The sequence below is a fragment of the Triticum urartu genome, chromosome 1 (assembly GCF_003073215.2).
Source record: "Triticum urartu cultivar G1812 chromosome 1, Tu2.1, whole genome shotgun sequence".
Lineage (NCBI taxonomy): Eukaryota > Viridiplantae > Streptophyta > Magnoliopsida > Poales > Poaceae > Triticum > Triticum urartu.
Genome location: NC_053022.1, coordinates 28,621,997 through 28,642,297, shown reverse-complemented (window position 1 = coordinate 28,642,297; position 20,301 = coordinate 28,621,997). Strand labels below are relative to the sequence as shown.

Below are 20,301 nucleotides of genomic sequence, written 5' to 3'. Positions count from 1 at the left end.
ATACACGTCGTCGTCCATGGCGGACTCGCCAGCGAACTCCGTCGCGCCGCTCGACGCAGTCGCCGTGTACAGGAAGCTTCGCGGGATCTGTGCCTCCTCAATTGCCCTGCCCGCAGGCCAGCACGTCGACGCCAAGAGTAAGGTGGCCCTGCGCTAGCTTGAGCAGGGCTCGGCTGCGGCGGCCATGGTGGCCATGAAGCTCTCGGCTCGGCTGTCCATGCCGGCGGGGGCGGCAGCCAGATTCGATGGTTCATGGCGTGCAGGGAACAGGCTGAGGCGGCCCGGGCCTAGTTTGAGCAGGGGCTCGGCTGCCATGGCCATGGAGCTCTCGGCTCGGCCGCCCACAAGGTGCTCGATGCAATGCTCCTAAGGAATAAAGATGGGATGAAGATGAATGCGTAGTCAATGACAGGCGGGGCCCGCATCTCATCTGCCATCTCACCTAGTCAACACATTTTTTTTGTACTTGGTCTTTGCCACGTCATTCCGACAAGCAGGTCCTACCTGTCAGTTTGACTGTTTTCGTGACCAAATCCCAGCAAGCATCAGTGCTCTGCGTTACATGTTAGGCGCAATTTCGGTGGTTTTTTGTGCCCTGACGCAAATGTGGTACTAAGTTGTTACCCTAGCCCCAAGTGTGGTGATTTTGAGTAAATAACTCGAATGAATCAGATTGCCAGTTAGTTTTTACTCACAATTGATTGTTGTTGTTTTGCTGAAGAGTTTGTGACAAAAAAGATAATTGTTACAGCTGAGAGCATAGACAAATCTTATGTTGTAACAGGTTTGGAGTTACGATGAGAATCAAAATGACAAGGCTCAAAAAACTAGATGCTGCCTTCAACTATGTTCCTTTGTCCATCTCCTCAAATACTCTATATCATGTTCCTTTCAGCGGTTACATATTTTTAGTGACAATATGTCAGCGGTCGATCTCATTGGAGTTTTCCTTTGGTGTGTAGTCATCTCTTATAGTGGCCATAAATTAGTACATATAAATTCAATTTATATGAACAAGATTCCTGCTCTATGGCAGTTATGGTTAGTGATATGTAACAGTGAGCTGCCGTATCTTTTTTTCATCCAGTTAGCAAAGCATCATTTTCATTTTTGAGAAGATTTGATGATAGTCCAGTTTATAAACTTACTCCAGATTGGACCGATGTTGATAATTCTTATTCTTTTGTTAGATATGTGGGTCAATAGATTTTGTGATTTAACTCCCTGATAGTCTAAGTTGCTCCAGTTTTGTACCTAGATCAGATTGTATTTAGGCAGCACACTGTACAAGCATTTTCAGATGTACAAGATGGTAGACGTGCATATCATGGTAGACGTGCATATCATGCGGGTCTCCTCCTCTGCAGTATTGCGCAGCCGTGTCAATTTTAAATTGGCATTAGACTGGACTATAAGATGTTTAATGCCTGCAAACATGGCCTAATTTATTAACAAAGAGAACTCTATATCCTACTACTGTATGTGAATTCGTGTGTGAAATGAGCTGACAATAGGATTATCGACTACTCCATAGGTTTGCTGGGCAATTGCCATTCTTTTTTAATGACAGTTCTATATGCCTTGTTGGAGAAGGAAATTTCCCCCTTTGTCGTGTTCTTATGTCAAATATATCGTGTTTATTTTTTTCATAACAATCACATTATATAGATAATTTATAATCCACCAAGTTCTTGCCAGAAAATACGATGAAAAGATAAACATAACTTTTCTTTTTGAAATTTACACCTATTTGCAAGGCCCCATATGAATACATTACCGATGCAGTACTGTTATTTTTCGTGATTTTTTTATTACATTTCTTTTGCTCTTTGAGTGAGGAGCTTGAAAAGAATATATCTCAAGCGCACTGTATGAGGCTTTAGAAGGAAATACATACGAGACTTCAGGAGGAAGGGAAGACATAACAGGCTAAGAAAGACTTTGGTGAGGTGTAGGACTGATTTTTCTCTACTGTTCTATGGTATCCCTTCTATAGTTTGTTCTGCACATGTACCTTGCACTTGGTATAGATCATGATGATATTTTCCATTATATTTTTGTCAATGGAACAACTAGCTAGAAGAAACGGCTTACCATGTTCCCATTTGAGTCTTGTGTGCAAGCCTATATTGTATACTATCTGTCTATATTATAATTAACTAGAAGAAACGGCCAACCATTCTTCTATTTGGAATCTCAAGTGCAAGGCCATATTATGAAATGATATAAGCATGTCAGATTCAAGGAAGTTGCTGATCTGGTGTCATGTTACACTATTTGTCCTCCCCGAAGTACTAAAAGACAGAAAATAATGCATTTTCCTATAAGTAATCATTTTATTTTTGATTGTACTGCGAAAATGTATGATGTTATCATATACTCCCTCTGTTCCTAAATATTTGTCTTTCTAGACATTTCAAATGGCTACTATATACGGATGTACGTAGACATATTTTAGAGTGTAGATCCACTCATTTTGCTCCGTATATAGTCACTTATTAAAATATCTAGAAAGACAAATATTTAGGAACGGAGGGAGTACTATTTCATAGAATGATCACCGTTTGTTATCTTTGTTTAGTATTGCACCACCATTGCTTGATTAACTAAACAATCATGATCTTTACCTATCCTTTTGGTAACTGCAGATCGCCTTACTTTGATCTGGTAAAAGAGGAAGTTGAAAAGAAGCAGGAAGAGTAACAAAAAAATCTCTGCCTTTTTCCTGACGGGTGTGATCTTATCATGTTGGCTTTCTTATATGATGCCAGTCCCGTGTGTTGATACCAGATCGCTACAAAGGATGAGATGCTCCACAGATTTGGAGAGAGTAATGGTTAGTTCCTAGGTTTGTGGTGGAATCGAAAACCGCTTCAGTGTCCGACTTGGTGTAAGCTGGCCGAGTTATCATCTTCTATTTTAATATATTTTTTGCCAAACCGTCAATCTAACCAAATAAAAACATATCAGTGATCCATGTTTGAGGAGAATAATGGACAAATATAGTGAAATGTTTTTACACAATATTTTTCACAATGAAAAATCAACCATCTATGCAATCTGTTTCACCATGACACTAGCACAATTTTAACAAAAAAAATAGCACATTCTTTATAAAAAATGAATATAATTATAGGCTGTCAGTCTATCAATCATGTGATGCAGATTAATCAGCCCTTGGTGAACAAGGAAGTAGTACAACAGGGAATTAGATGTTCGGTGCCAATGACTTTGTATGTTTTGTAGTACTTCTGTTCAGTGGTAATGAATTTCTTTAGTTTGTACAAACCTGTAGAGCACTTATCTGTGCACTTGTATATTTAGTGTTGATGAATTTGAGACCCAGTATGTAAAACATGTGTTTTTGTGAGTAGAGAGAGAGAGAGAGAGTACAGTTTCATCAATTTATATTGTTTGACCGATGCAAACTTTACATAGCGTCTGTTATCGATCTAGAATGCATCACGAATAGTGACAATAAATTTATCCTTTTCAGTTTGCTTCTATATATTACTTATTTGTTGAGAATACAACATTATTCTCATAATTTTGTTATTTTAATTTAAAATTCAATGTGTACAACAAAGATGCCACCTACAAACACTAAGTATCAATCGGGCGCGGCGTGGCGCCGCGCGGGTATAGCTAGTAAGAGATTAGTGGGAAGGAGAGGACTGCATCCTAGATATTCATGAGAAACTTATGTTAATGAGAAGGAAGGGCATGTGTCCCGATTTTTTACAGGAGAGATGTGCATTAAAGGAAAGATGGATTGCAATCTGATTTTTTTGGATAGAAAAAAAAGAAAACTAGAAACGTGGAGGAGATCGTGCGAGGGGTAGGGCTGGCGACTTCTTTCGATCGATGGAGAGGGGAGGGAACGAGCGAACGAAACGACGTATGTACTGGCACATTAGGAGTAGAGATTCAGGAGAAACTCATGTTAATGAGAAGGAAGGGCATGTGTCCCGATTTTTTACAGGAGAGATGTGCATTAAAGGAAAGATGGATTGCGATCTGATTTTTTTGGATAGAAAAAAAAAGAAAACTGGAAACGTGGTGGAGATCGTGCGAGGGGTAGGGCTGGCGACTTTCGATCGATGGAGAGGGGAGGGAACCAGCGAATGAAACGACGTACGTACTGGCACATTATAGGAGTAGAGAATAATGAGATTATATTCCATTACAAATTAAGTAGGTACATAAATGCTTTAATAATGAGATTTCTTAAAACTGATTATTTGTTTCCTAATTAATGTGATTGAGCGATTTAAGGTAATTAATTTAGATTTGAACTCTAGAAATTGACCGTGATTGATTCTTTCACATAAAGATATTACTAAATAACTTGCGTCAGTATGAAAAGTTCTGACCCGTTCAGATTTTTTTCGTTGTGTGAGAGGGTGATGCGAAACTAAACCAACGGGGTGGGGGAGGGGACGAAAAAAACCAGCAAAATAAAACGGTTGAAAATGGTGAGACGAAAATAAACCGTACTATTCAACCAACTCAGACATTAGAAGTAGAGGTCCCTAATACTCTTATTCATCTCAAGTCATTTTATTGGCAGTTGAAATGATGTATTTCATAAGACATTTCCATGCAACTCGACCCAAAAGATTCGTAGCACATCTCCAACCCAAAATAGAAGGCATAATTTTCAAAGATTTAGTCCTGGGTTAGGCAACCCAAGGCTCACAAAGGAACCAGACTTCTGATCTTGCCCCTTGAGATCATGGTAGCGACCAAATTCTAGGCAATCTATTGGAGAAGGCGATTAATGCTTTAGCAATTACATTCGATGCATTCTCTCCCCTCAGGCTGGCCATAGTGTGAGTAACATCACTAGTAACATCACATTTTTCAAGATAATTTTGCTTATGTGGCACACATTTAATGATGAGAGAGATGATGATGGTAACTTAGCTAGTTACTGTAACATCACATACCAAGATAATATGAGTTTATAGGCTAATAAATGAACCATAACATGAGAACACACACGTTACTACCCACTGTGAAGGTAGTAACATAGCCTAGTAAAATGTGATGTTACTAGTCTAAATTACTCCCCATTGTGACTCCATCTCACATTGTTCGCTCTCTCGGCCATTAATGACCCGTTGTCCCTCAATTTTGGCATGATTTCAGGACCGCAATTAATACTTAGTAGGGACATCTCAGTCCAAAAATGCCCTTTTGCTGGTTGTGATCTTTGTAAAAAATTCGCGCCAAATATTGAGGGGTGGGGTTGTGTAAGTTGTTTGATGTGACTGAGAGATGAGACCCAAGGCATGTTTAGATAACCCAAAGTTGTGCAAGATTCCACCATCCACTAGGGTTATGATCTAGGGGCATTTTGAACATTCACAACAATCTTTTTTTAACACTCCTCCATGTAGGACAAAGAAACTTTTCCTTTGTTATGTTGAAATGACATGTAATCTTCATGTCTTTTGTGACAATACTATGTTCTGTACTTGCAAGCCTACCAGATTCATATGTTTTTCAGATTTGTAAATCTTCCTTTCACCACACGTCATTTATTACCTGCTTGACAAACGTATGGATTCATAACACTTTTCCATGCAACTAGGTTCAAAATAATTGTACTACCTCTCTCTCAGTTTACAGGGCGTGCGCGTGCTCCTAGGTCATCAATTTGACCAACCTAATACAAGTCATATATTACAAAAAATATACCAATATAAACTTCAAATGTTCTATTTTTAAACCGTATAATTTTTGTATTATATAATTTATATTAAGGTCATAAAATTGGCAACCTAGGTATACGCGTAGGACTTGTAAACTGAAACGGAGGTAGTAGCACATACTCTCTCCGTCCCCAAATGGGTAGTAAAGATTTCTAAGGACCTAGTCCCGAGTTAGGTGGCTCGATACTTAGAGTATGGTTAATAATTGAGCCAACAATCGGCTATAAAAAATCACCATATCGTCTACAACCAACCTAATAGTCGTCATGTACAATAGTATATTTTAATTGTGTACTACTTTATGAATAATTGGCTTACCTTACAACCTCATCAACTGTCTTGGGGCTCGTGCTGCGGTTGACTAGTAGTACTAACTAAGAGTTCGTTTTTTTTCTCTCTCCTTCAACTAAGAAAAGATATAATATTTTAGTCCTTATAGCCTGCTTATGTCATCTTATTGTAATTGCTCTCAGAAAGAAACTAAGCGTCATATGCCCCCTTTAATCATGGTAGATAGTAAATTCTAGGAAATCTATGTGAGAAGATGATTAATGCTCTAGCCATTACATCCGTGCAGGCATGCATTTCCTCTCCTCACATGCATATCGCAGTATGCCCTCCATCACAATCACACGACTGCGTGGCCGAGGTAGTAGCTAACGAGCTATAGTGACCTGGCCCTATCCTTCTCGTTCATATTCACCCCAAAAGTGTAGGTGCATACAACATTCCAAAGATGCAGGCCAGGATCACGAGGAGCATGGAGGCCAAGTGGAGGGCCTAGCTAGATGTCGAAGAAAAGCCATGGAGGTGGTTCAATGACCACCGGCGGCCACGCTGACGAACAGAGATATAGGTACGGTTCATCGCAGGGGACACGACTGGGGAGGGGGGTAGGCTGAGGCGGGGAAGCGGTGTAGGCACCATCGATCCGCGACACGGTTTACATGTGGAGAAGCCGGAATCGGACGCAAGTGTGAATTTGTTTAGAGAGATAGAAGGATGAGGGGGTGGCCGGAAGATGACGAAGTTGAAGGACTCTCAAGTAGTAGTGAACTGACATGGAGGCATGGAGTTTGACCAGAATTTGACCGTCGCTTATGTTTTCTAAGCTGACAGGTCCATGGCACGACCTGACCCTGTCAAATGGGCCCATTTAGGGGGGAAATAACGAAACTCTCACATGCCTTGGAGCTTAGAAACTTAGAGGATGTTCCCTTTCATATAATCTACTTCTTAAGGGGGCAATATATAGAATTTGCTTGAAAACAACATTCAGGTCACTATTCTTTTCATTGTTGGATCAAAATTGGATGGCTATCGTGTTCTTCTACCTCCAGTTGGTCCTTCTTCGGAATCGCATTCTAGCGCCGGTCGGGCTGCCTACTGCCGCGAACCGTGTACGTGGCAGACGAGATGGGATCGGCAGCGACAGCAGCAAAAGGAACGAGAAAGGACGATGCGATGCACGTGGAGGCAGAGTAGATGTGATATGTTCTTCATGACGGCTAGGGTTGGCCAACGCCTCAGTTATATAGGCGCGGCCAGATGAAGAGACGTGGGTTGGACCCATGTCCGAGTCGATAACAGTCCACGATCCGACATTTCAGATCGTGGCTCATCTATTAAGGACTCTCCGTTCTTGACCGGCAAAAATAAACTTATAGGTGTGAGCTCAGGTCGTTCCCGCAACTCGTGGCGCACACGTCATGGCGAGGCGGGCAGCGAAGGAGGAGCGCATGTGAATTACTTCTCTTCTCAAACTCTAATAGCATGTGGAAAAGAAACTCTTATAAGGAGGTCCAAGTCCTCTTCCATTAGCGGTATGAGACTAAACTTCCGACCACACACATTGTCATAAAATCCACATCGGTTCTTAGAGATTTTCTGAAATTGTTAGATGAGCCCAAGCCCCACCCTATATTTCAACACTTACATATAATCTACTTCTTAATGGGCCAACTATATAGAATTTGCTTGAAAACAACATTCAGGTCACTATTCTTTTCATTGTTGGATCAAAATTGAATGGCTATTGTGTGTTCTTCTACCTCCAGCTGCTCCATCTTCTAAACGATATTCTAGCGCTGGTCGGGCTGCCTGCTGCTGCCACTAGTGGCCAAAGGCGCTCCCACGTGCGCCTCATCGCACGCCCTATCCTGGCCTGCCTGTGGATCCCTCTAAACCTCCACTAGCAACAAGATTTCTCCGGCGAGTCTGGACCCCCTCACCCAAATCAGACAAGCCTTGGCGCGGCCGCCGGCTCCGGGTCGTTCCTGCCTGAGACCTGGCCGGCCTTCCCGCACCTCGTCTTCTTCCTAGATCGACTTACCCAAGTGTCAAGTTCATGCAACTTACAAATAACTATTTCAACTTTTTAAGCATGTGTAGAAGTTAAATGTTTATTTTGTAGTTCTCTTCACAAGTTTAGACGACTTGTGAGTACTTTTTCTTTGGTTACTGCAGCTTCATTTATCAACGCGATGGGATCCAGGTGAATAGAGTCAATTACATCAGTGGTGCTATAAGTTGGCAAGAATGGTCACTTTAATGCTAGAACTTGTAGCGTACATTGAACTGGATTAACAAGTTGGCTCAGCAGTGTAAATACAATGCATTTACCATACATACCGCTAACTTGGCACCGTATTTCAGTATGGATCCGTATACTCTGCCTACATGGCATAAAGTGGGTCCTACTTGTAAGAAAACATAGAAATAAATAGTAGCAGTCTCCAGGCACCGAGCAGGTCCCACCTGTCAGTGAGACAACACAATTTATTGTAGTGGACTAAAAAGTAATTGTAGTGACCCGACCTCAAACGATCAAGTCTCTGTGCTTCAGTGTCATCCCTGGATCGGTAATGCTGACACACACAGTACTCGAGGATTTATAACAGAGTAGCAATCACACACTTATTACATCGAATGTCTCAAAAGAGAACTTATTACAATAAATATGGCTTAAGGCCATCTAATACGATAATATCGGAAGGCTTGGAAGATAAAGTGAGTCCATCAACTCCAACGGCATAGCTGAGCTGCACAGCAACGACCTAATGAATCTTAATTACTCCTTGTCTAAAAAGTCTGCAACATAATAGGTTGCAGCCCGAAAACAGGTCAGCACATGGAATATGCTGGCAAAGTAACACAGTAGAGCAAGAATAGAATAATGCTATCACTACATGCATATTTTGCTGGTGGTAAGCTCTATGGTTATGGTTTTTGCGAAAAGCCAATTTTTCCCTACAACAAAGGAATAGATTTTATTTAACTATCATGGTAGTTGAAACATCATTGAGAAGGTTCCTCCAACTCAATTCCAATTAAAGTAATTAACAACCCAACAATATTAGTTTAGTGTGATGAGATACTTATGATACTCCAAGTACTAGATACTCAAGATGTCCATAACCGGGGACACGGCTAACCATGATTAGTTTATACACTCTGCAGAGGTTTGCGCACTTTTTCCCACAAGACTCGATCTCCTCCGTTGGATTTCTCGCACTACAGGGTGTTTGAGAAACGGATGACCGAGACACAGTCTTTCAGAAGTATTAACCCCTTACTCCGGGCAGACCATACCAACCTACATCCCTCTACCTGCTGATCCACTTCTTCGGGAGCTTCATGCAACTTACTCAACTATGCTAGAGCCCATAATAGCTTGTGGCTGCACACGGAAGTTTCTAGCATGAAAATATCTCGGTTCCCTTTGAGCCTGGGTGGCGGACCATAGGATTATCACGCGGGTACTCCAGGATATCCTAGGACAACATTGGATTCCCCAGGTGCCCAACTAACAATCCACCCAGATGTGTATTCAAGTTGCCACCTTAAGTTGAACCATTAATTAACACTCTCACAGCTGTCATGGATTTCACTCACCCAAACCACGTCTACGAGCATAACATAGCAATATAAGTAATTCGTAGAAGTAACTCCCAAGGGTTTGAATATAACAGGGCAATAGGTTCTACCTCATCAACTACTTCCCAACCCACATGTTAATCACATCCTAACCATGCAATGTTTGAGGATTAGAACTAATGCACAAAAACTGGGTGATAAAGGGGTATGATCAAAATGTTACTTGCCTTGCTGATGATCTGCAAAACCTAGGGACTCGTAGTAGCACGCTTCGCACTCCGGGTGTTCCATCGCAAACAAACAATAGCATACATAAGCAATCAAGCAAAGAAACACGGGTAAATCTCAAATAAGAAGATCTAACCAGAAAGTTCAACTTAAGAACTCCGGTTTGCGAAAAGAATCAATCAAGCGGAGCATCGAAACTCAAACTGCGAAAGAAACAAGATCCGTTTACTAATCTGGACTAAGGTCAAATTTTACAGTAGCAAAAGCTTGTTCAAGTTGGTTAAACGGAAAGAGGGTTTCGAGACGAAGATCTAGGCGCTTGAATCGCCTGATTCCGACAAACGAGCGAAAAGATAAACTCAAACAAAAATCGGATCAGAAATCGCGATTGAAAATAATTGCGGAAAATCCGAGAAAAAAACTGACAAACAGGCTAACGAACGAACGTTCGTTGTCTGCGGCTAACGAGTGAACACCGTTCGTTAAAACGAACGTACGGACGAATGTCCGCAAAGTAACTAAACCAAAAAAAACCGGCGAACCGATCTATCCAAAAAAACTAGGGTTTTCTAACAAAAATCAAACCGGTTTTATAAAAAAACCGAATGGCGCTTATACCTCCGGCGAGGTCCGGCGCGGCAGGGCGGCTCCGGCGAGTGGGGCGGGGCGGCGCGGGGCCAGCGGCGGCGCGGGGCAGCGCGGGCGGCGGCGGCGGCGGCCAGCGGCGGCACGGGGCAGCGCGGGCGACGGCGGGGGCAGGCGACTTGCGGCGGCGGTGTGGGGCGGCTCGGGGCTCCAGGGGGAGGCTTATAAGAGGAGGGGGTGCGGCGGCTTGGGGAAGGGGCAAGCGGCGCGGGAGGAGTCTCGGCCGGACTCCGCTAGCGGCGGCGGTGGCGCTCGCGGTCTCCAGGTCGGAGACGAGGCGCGGGCGGCTTTGGCCGACTCAGCTGGGCTTCGGCCCAGTCGGGCCCTACGAGTTTTTTTAAATAATTTCGCCGAAACTAAATAAATCCTGGAAAATAAAATAAAAATCTAAAAATGCCAAAACAAATCTTCATCGTCTAAATAAAATATTTAGAATAAGATGAACATTTTCTTGAACCTAAAATGCAACTTTGAAAAACGTGCAATTTTTTATAATTCAAATAAAATACCAATAAACTCCGAATAAAATCCAATATTTGATTTTAATATTTTCCCCCAATATTTCATTTATTTTGGAGAAGTCATATTATCTCCTCTCATATATTTTAATATGAAATATTTTCGGAGAGAAAAATAATTAAAACCAAAAATCCTCGTTTCAATATTTGATAAAACTCAAATATGAAACAAGGGAAATCCCCAACTCTCTCCGAGGGTCCTTGAGTTGCTTAGAATTTTGAGGATCGAGAAACGAATTGCAATAAAATATGATATGCATGAATGATCTATGTATAACATTTCAAATTGAAAATTTGAGATGTTACAGTAATGGGTCGCTACGGTGTTCGAACCTTCGACCCGATAGCTGCATGCCTGGTTTGCATGCAGGCCAACTCATTAGACTGCCCGTAATGGGTAGTATCATAGCTTAGTATCATGCATATGATATTAAGGCTGGTTGTAATGGGGAGTATCATATACTAGTATCATGCATATGATACTAGTCTACGATACTACATCCCTAATGCATAGTATCATATGTTGGTATCATAGATGACTACATTTATTGTCATGCATGACACAAAGTAGCACATCATTTAATATGATACGGTATCATGATATGATACTCAAGGCTCTCTTTCTTCATTTAATTCTATGCCACCTCATCCAAATTGCTTAGTTGGCATACATGATACTATCTATGATACTCCCATTACAGGCAGCCTAAGGTATGATACTACCTTCGTAAGGCATAGTATCATACACTAGTATTTTAGGTGATCTTATTTATTGTCATGCATGACACGTAGTAGTATAGCATTTATTATGATACGGTATCATGATATGATACTCAATCCTTTCTTTCCCCATTTAATTCCATACCACCTCAGCAAAATAGTCTAGTTAGCATGCATGATACTAGCTATGATACTCTCATTACAACCACTCTTAGGTTAACCTTTGATATCTGGTAACTATGCATACGGTTTATATCATTTTGGCTAAACAACTTGAATTAAAAATACTGATTAGAAGTTGTATTTGGAGTGAACCAACTTGTGGTTTGGATGGATAAAGTGATTGTGGTATCCCCAGCCTATCAGGATTCAAGTTCTAGTGCTCGCATTTATTTCAGGATTTTCGGTGATGCGCATTCAGTAGGAGAAGACGTTCCTGTCAACGACGAGGTGCATACAATGAGTTCGTAATTTTTAAGATGATATGCCGACTCAGTCTTTCGGAGGTGTTCATAGGGATAGAGACGTGTGTTCGTTTGTAGGGATGAGTGTATGTGCATGTATATAAGCGCTTGGCTCTGTACTGTGTTAAAAAAATTGTATTTGGAAAAACAGATGCGCTGGTGGTCCGTGGTTCGCTAGCCACACCACCCCAATAACCTACAAAGTTATATGATGAAATAATCCTTTATATCTTTTATAAATGGACAAAATAAATTTAAGATTTTCAAAAATAAACATGCAGCCTTGCTGATCGAACCAGCAACCTCAAGCTATCATTCGGCCATGCATGCCCAGCTTATTTGTACGTTTGCTTACAGGCGGGACCGACCTTATCCCATGTAGGCAGAGTATATACTGCTCTAAACCAAAATACGGTGCCAAGTCAGCGATACAAAGTTACAAACAGCAAATGCACCGTGTTTGCATCGTTAAGCCAATCTTTTTACACCACTTCGATGTATCATGTATGACATAAGTTTTAGCACTAAAGTGACCATTCTTGTCAAGTTCTAGCATCACCGATGTAATTGACAGAGGTGAATAAGATTGTGAGGATCTCACATTGCATCTGGGCTTTTCTTCTCCCCTCCTCTCGTGTCGCCTCTGCTAGGGCGACTCGGGGGCCCTGGCTGCCCTGCCTCTACTGCGGGGGGCCGTGTTCTCCGGGGCGGCGGCCCTGGTCGGAGTGGCGTCACCGGCCTTGCGACAGGCGGTGGCGCGGGCGTGGGCCGGTGATCCTGGCCGTGTGGATGGTGGGTGAACCGAAGGACGAGAGCCTTGGTGCAGCGGCAGTTGTGGCTGTCGGTGGCACTAGATCTGGCCGCCCCTGCCTCCCCTGTTAGGAGAGCTCCGCCCCGGCCGGATCCGGCCTGCTTCGTTGTGGGCCGCCGGATCTCACCTCGTTGGGGTAATGGAGGCGGGGATTAGAAGGCCGGGGGAAATTCGAGGCCGGCCTCACCGGTCTTGGCGGCGGCAACGCTCGAGGGCGCCGCTCCCCTCCTTGGAGGCGCCATTCAGGTCAGATCCGCCCCCCTTCCCTCTAGTCTCCCAGGTGAAAACCACAACTCAGTTGGGCGGTGGCGGCGCCCTTGGCGTCGCGTCCTTCCTGAAGACGTTGTTTTTGGGAGCTAGGTGGGCATTGGGCTTCTCGGCGATGTGGTGGGTGTGCAGCAGCGGTAGTAACTGGTCTACTAAGTCTGGGGCGAGATCCTTGGTGGCTCCTTGCATTCAGGAGCTCTCTTGGCAGAGGAGGTGTGCCTTGCCTTCCAGAGCGAGAGGGGAGCGTGTTCCCCTCCGGTGGCTCATCTCAGCGTGCTGTGAGAGCTTCATTTTTAGTCAAGGCCTTAGGTTCTCAATGCCTTCTAGGGACACTATGCTACTGCTCTTCTTCGTCCGTTCCGGCATCTCTTCCTCATTCGTGTCCAGCCCGTGGCTTTTGGTGGTGCTCTGCTCTAGGTGAGCATTCCGTGGCTAGTCGAGTGAGCTCGGTTCCTTTTCAGATGCAGCCTGCCGGTGTTCTTCCTCCCAGGTTCTAAGGGTGAATGGCCACACTGTCAACGGTCGCGCCTTCGAGACAAGCAAGGAGGTAGGGGCCTTCTTCGACAGTGGAGTTGGGCCGCTGGTGATTTGGCAACGGTGTGCCCTTCCTCGCTGTCGGAAGTGCTGCTCCTGTGTTGGCATTCTCCTACTTCCCTGTGACTTGTCCGCGATCGAGGACCTTCACGTCTCCGAGTTGCGTGTCTCCATGTTTGATCATATTTAGCTAGGTGTGTGAGGCTTGTGAGCTGCTTTCCAATGCTTTTGTATCTTGTCGCTTTTATGTTTTCTTGTATTAGTTTCGGGTTTATAATTTTGATTGGTTGATGGCTTTGTTAATTTAAAGTTGGGCTCTTCTTGACCCTTCGTTTTAAAAAAAAAAGTAGTGAAGGAAAATTGGATTCTCTTCTGTGTGTTTACAGTTCCCAAGCAACTCCTCCTTTATTACTCGTCGAGAAGCCAAAGGGACAACCGCAAACGCTTCTCTTCAGTTGATTACTACTCTAGCAACCAAATCCCTTCGCCTCCTTCCTTAATTTCGAGGCCCTCCTATATAAATCCCACCACCCCATCCTCTCCATCGATCATCTCCGGGACGGGAACCATCAGCCATGTCTTCCAGCAACAAGATCTCGCTGAAGCTGCTGGTGGACACCAAGTCCAAGAAGGTGCTGTTCGCGGAGGCCGGCAAGGAGTTCGTCGACTTCGTCTTCAGCCTGCTGACCCTGCCCATCGGCGCCGTGGTGAAGCTCATCTCCGCCGGCACCATGCAGGGGAGCATCGGCCGCCTGTACCAGAGCGTCGACAACATCGGCTCCTCCTACCTGCAGCCCAACAAGGACAAGTCCGAGCTGCTCCAGCCCAAGGTGCTGCACCCGGACGCCCGGGAGCTGCTGCTCCTGCAGGGCGGCGGCGGCGAGGGGTCGTCCCCGTCCTCCCCGCTGGCCAGGTTCAAGATGTACACCTGCGCAGGCTACTGCGCCACCGCCACCATGGAGGCCAAGGCTGCGTGCCCGCAGTGCAAGCAGGCCATGGCCACCGAGGTCACGTTCGTGCTGCCGTCCGCCGCGCCCAAGACCTCGTCCACGGCGGCTGCGGCCGGCGACGAGACCGGCGGGTACGTTAAGGGGCTCGTCACCTACATGGTCACGGACGGGCTGGAGGTGACCCCCATGTCCGCCATCTCCAGCATCACCCTCATCAACAAGTTCAGCGTCAACATGGACGTGGAGCTCGCCGAGAAGTTCGTCAGCGTCGGCATGGACGAGGGGCTCGGCCTCCTCAAGGCGGCGCTGCGCTCCGACACCGTGCTCTCCGACGTCTTCCTCGCTAAGAAGAAGTGAAGTGATCGACGATGCACGTACCGTACGTGCCTCTGCTGAGGGAATAATAATCATAAACTGAACTATTGTTTGGTCTTTCCTAAGGTGTCGATTGAATATAAATTTAAGAGAGACCAAAATTAATCTCTATAGGTTGTCATTGCCGGTTGAGTGATTGCCGTGAACCACTTATAGCGGTAGCCTAAAAATATCACCTGTTTGGATTTTTCGTTAACCCGGACCTAAAATGAAATTTGATTACAGTAATTCAATTAGTCAATTCTACAAGCCAAATTTTCAATTGCCAATTGAAAACCTGAGAATTCAGCTTATTTTAATTTATCAATGGTAAAGATCGCAGTGTTGTAATCTAGGTACAAGATTGTAGGAGATTTTGCATTTGTGTTCCAATTTTTGGCGGCGTTTCTAACTCTGTTTGAAAAATGACAGCAAATAGACATCGAGCCCATGCATTCGAACGTGGGCTTGGTTAAGGCAATTCCAGGTTTTCTCTATTACGCTATCGAGAGCATCAGTTTTGACAAGCTGGTTAATCTTGGAAAATGTACACAATATTCTCCTTGTGTATATAAAAGGAAAAATTGTCATGTACTTTAAAAATATTCTCTGCATACTTGAATATGTATTCACTGTATTTTTTAAATTGTTAATGTAGGCATAACATATTTATAAACGAAAACTGGGGAAAACTATGAAAAAGGAAAAACAAAATGGAAAATCTTTAAAGGCATAGAATGAAAAAGAAAAGTTGAACGGAAATTAAAAGAAAAAGGAAAAAGTAATACCGAGCTGAAAACTAGAAAAAGGAATAAAAGTCTCGAAAAACAAAGAAATAAGAAAGGGGGGAAAAGAACCCCGCCCAAATCCTATTCATTGCTTATGCCGCTAGTTACAGTCTTATTCGTAGTGCCAATGCTCCATCTACTGGCTAGCGCACTAGGCCGCCCCAAAATGTCTCCTCCCAACACCAGTTTCTAAAAGGTTCCCGTAGGTTTTGGCTCGGTTTTTTGTTTACTTTTCTCATTGTTTTTCTTTCCCTTTTTCTTTTCTTGTTTTTTTTTCAAATTTGAAAACATTTTTAAGATTCATAATTTTTTTAGTCGATGATATTTTCTTGAATTTGTGAAGTTTTTAAACTTTTAAACTTTAGTCAGGTTTTGTAAATTTTTTATCCAAAATTCATGATTTCTTCTAAAATTCGCGAACTTTTTCAAACTTGCGAATTTTGTCAAACTTTATTTCTCAATTTTTTTAATTTTTTTATCCAAAATTCCTAAGCTCTCTTTTCAAATTTATAACTTCTGTGAATTTTCTCCAAGATTTATGCTTTTTTAACAAATTTATCATTTTTTAAAAAAATTTAGGAACCTTTTTCAATCTCGTGTTTAGCAATGAGCAACCCAAGCTAGAGCGACTCGAGCAAGAGTGGCTCCAGCTAGAGCGACTGAGCGGTTGGAGCGGTGCAATGTGCTAATGGGCTGCGGCCCAGCCACGACACACGCGGGTGCTAGGGTGCTTCAGGGCGCCTTAAGCACTGGATAGGAGGAGCGCCCTCATGAAAACATGCTAGAACTGTGAGATCGCTAATTAAGGGGTATCTCTTGGTCACTCCACCTTTTCTCTGGTACTAGTGGATGGGGCGCGCCTCCTGTGCAGTCCTTTGCGCACTTGCCTTGGCGGTGACGTTGTGAACGTGCATATGCGTGCTAGAGTAGCTCAGTTGTTAAAATATGAATAGAGTTAAACAAGCTTAACAGAAAAATGTTCAATCATCAGGCATAGCAAGGTTACGTCCATATTATCAGATAGGTGACAGTTTTACAAGGTTGATAACAGAGCACATCATTGAATTGAAATCAAAGCCTAACATGCTCCAAAAGACATGTGATCTCCAAAAGAGAAGTAGAGTCATTGTAGAACTTGCCTTAGGCTGCACAACATATCAAACCCCAGCCTGAGACACTGCACCATCTTCTCCGCCGCCGTTGAGCCACGGCCATCACTCGTTGTCTCCGCGGAATCAAAGAGCTGAGATTGGGATGCAGGCTGTCTTCACACTTCATGGGTAAAAAAGGGATAAAATGTCAAATTCACAAATCCGATACAGGTAATCAAGAGAAATAACATGCATACTAAATTTAGTGATAGTTTATAGAAGCGACAAGCTACCAATATGCAGATTTATGGGCAATGCCCTCTATATATCTAGACTGTCACTCCAGGCTAGAGTATGTTGCGATATGTTTCACATGTTACTGTTTCTCATCTAGCTAAAAAGAAAGATAAATATACAATTTGACACGGAGCATCCTACCGTGTCAGTTGCATCCTCCCTTCATCCTTTTCAATCTTAAATTGCTCCTGAAAATAACACAAAAAGCATCAAGAAAAAATTGAATGATTGAAGTGTAAAGAAATAGGAAGCAGCATGGGTGTTCAAATTATGTTCTGTACCAAATGGTATCGTCGCCCAACAAAGGTCTAGAGAGCAAGAATGCATAAACAACCAACCATACCGCACATGCACAACTCATAAATATGGATCGGCCATACGGAATTTTCTTCAGAGTTCCCATATCATTAACGTAAGCTAACATATTAATGGAACTGGATCAAAACAACTATTGCACCGGGGTACAATTACTACATAAAATGTTGTCTCACTACTTAACTCTGCAAACCCCATATTCCATATACCACTCAGAACTGATGCAAAAAGATAAAAGTAGCCAAGTATATTAGGACATAGTCTCGCTATGTTCTGAAACCAATATATAGGTCATTTTACTAAAAATCTACCAGGTCTTCTAGACACCCACTGAACCATAATGCATGAAATTAAATACATCAGCAACGGCGAGCACAATAAGCAGCGCAGGAGCATCAAGCAAAGAGGAGTACCAGGTGGTGATAGAAAGTAGCTGAGTCGTTGGGGTCGGGCGGATCGGAGCAGTGACGATGAGTATATTGTGGGCATGGGGTACCATGTTCGAATTGATCAACTGAAGAGCAACGAGAAAGAAATTGAACAGGCAAAGAGAAGATATGTCTGTATACTGTTAGAGGTAGAGGGTATTAGCCATGTGTATGAGAGGGTGATACCCGAGTGTGTCTGGATATGTTGTGTGTGTTCTAAAGGAAAGGTAGTGATCTGAGGGATATGCTTATCAGTACTTGTCACTTGGAGTAAGTTCTAAAGAAGAAAAGGTAGTGGTCTGAGGAACCAGCAAATAAAAAAGAGAGGCTACCTTGCAACAAACAAAAACTGTGTTGTATACTGGTATCAATGGCATATATCCTATACGTGAACTGAACACTTCCCCAGATCAAGACTAACGCCATCATTTCCTTGATTCCTTCTATTCAACAGGACATACGAGATACAACACCATTAGTTTATCTCAAGTACAACTGGAATTTACGTAGCTCCTTTTTTCATAGGCAAATGTAAAGAAATATCACAAAGAAAAGTGTATTAGCAATTCAAAAGAATGTTATGGCACAAACCAAGTCTCAACAAATGACCCTCCTATATTGAACAAATCATTGAGAAGCAAACTAATAATCAGAAAATCATCCACGTGATACCACCACAACTCTTCCTTTCAATTTTCATAGGTAGCGCTATAATGCAGGAGTAACCATCATTCTACCAAACAATCAATCTTGCCATGACATGTCGTTTTGCACTATGAAAAGTACAGACAATGCCCATTCGGCAAGCATCCATCATGCTTGGCAAGACATTAATAAAACTAAACCAGGTTAGAAAATATATTTCTGCAAGTAGTTGAAGATACAACACCATATGAGAGTAGAGAATGCAATCAATATGCTAACTGTATATGAGTACAGAAAATTTTATAGACATTGAATTTAGTGACCACATATGAATCTGTTAGGTGGCAAGATGCTACATATTATTAGTTAAATTTCAGTGGTACCTAAGATAAACTCATACCTGGAGCTGTAGCAGGATTCAGTATGTTTAGCAGTGGCCAGACCATCAAGTAGCCAAGCTTATAGATAATCCCCTCTTGTAAGATATGTAAATAAGCACCGGCAAATGATGTTGGTACGACTGCACACTGGTAGAAAAAGGGCCTATTGTCCCGGTTCGTAAGGGCCTTTTGTCCCGGTTCCTGAACCGGGACTAAAGGGTCGGTACTAATGCCCTGCCCCTTTAGTCCCGGTTCAATCCAGAACCGGGACTGACAGGCCTCCACGTGGCCTGTGCGCGGAGCCCAGGCAGGAGACCCTTTGGTCCCGGTTGGTGGCACCAACCGGGACCAATAGGCATCCACGCGTCAGCATTTCTGTGGCTGGGGTTTTTGTTTTTTTAAGGGGGGGGGGTTGGGGGTTTTGGAGGGTTAATTTAGGTGTTTCATATATTGTGTTAGCTAGCTATAATTAATAGAGAGAAGTGTCCTCTCTTATGTTCGTGCTTGGTCGACGCTACGTACTATACGTATAGAGAGGACTAGACACGCTAGCTAGCTAGTAAGCAAACGAAGGAAACAGAAGATCGTCATGAACATATATGCATACAGAGAGAAGTGATATCGACCACCTCTCCTTCTCCGAGAGATTGGTCGAACAACAAGTTCTCGTATATCTATCCGACACTACCGGCTACATATATACAATAATTATCTCTTACAAATATAATCATACAGACTCATGGTCCACATAGTATTCTCCGTCTTCAGCGACCACGTGGTCAAGAAAGAATGCCGCCAATTCCTCTTGAATTGCTCGCATGCGAGCTGGTGCTAGGAGTTCATCCCGCTTCCGAAACATCTAATTTGAAGAAGGGGGTCAATACATATATATATGAATGAATGAAACTCAACACAAATGATGGTGATAAAATGAAATTGTGAATGTTGTTATTTACGTACTTCATATTGTTCGTCAGTGTAGCCCCGCTCACAGGTCGTGTGGCGGATGGACTCGCAAACGTAGTATCCACAGAAATCATTCCCTTTTTCCTGCCACAACCACTTTACAAGAAATAGAGGTCAATCAAACTGATAAGCAAGAATGCCAAATCAATAGGAGATGCGCGGAACATGCTACTATAGTACTTACTTTCGGGTGTCCAAATTGCAGCTTCTTCGGGAGTCTTGGAGCTTTTTTGGAGAATTTTTTCTAAACCCTGCCAGACAAAGAAAACAATTACTTGATATATCAGGAAATGAACAAAGTTGCTGA

At 43.1% G+C, this 20,301-nt stretch overlaps 1 protein-coding gene across 1 annotated transcript; it reads left to right on the top strand.

The window, feature by feature from the left end:
* The first annotated feature begins 14,355 nt into the window (after positions 1 to 14,355).
* LOC125545690 lies at positions 14,356 to 15,087 on the top strand. The gene has a single exon (XM_048709744.1). The coding sequence runs from the start codon at positions 14,356 to 14,358 to the stop codon at positions 15,085 to 15,087; it is 732 nt and encodes a 243-aa protein (XP_048565701.1).
* Positions 15,088 to 20,301: the final 5,214 nt, after the last annotated feature.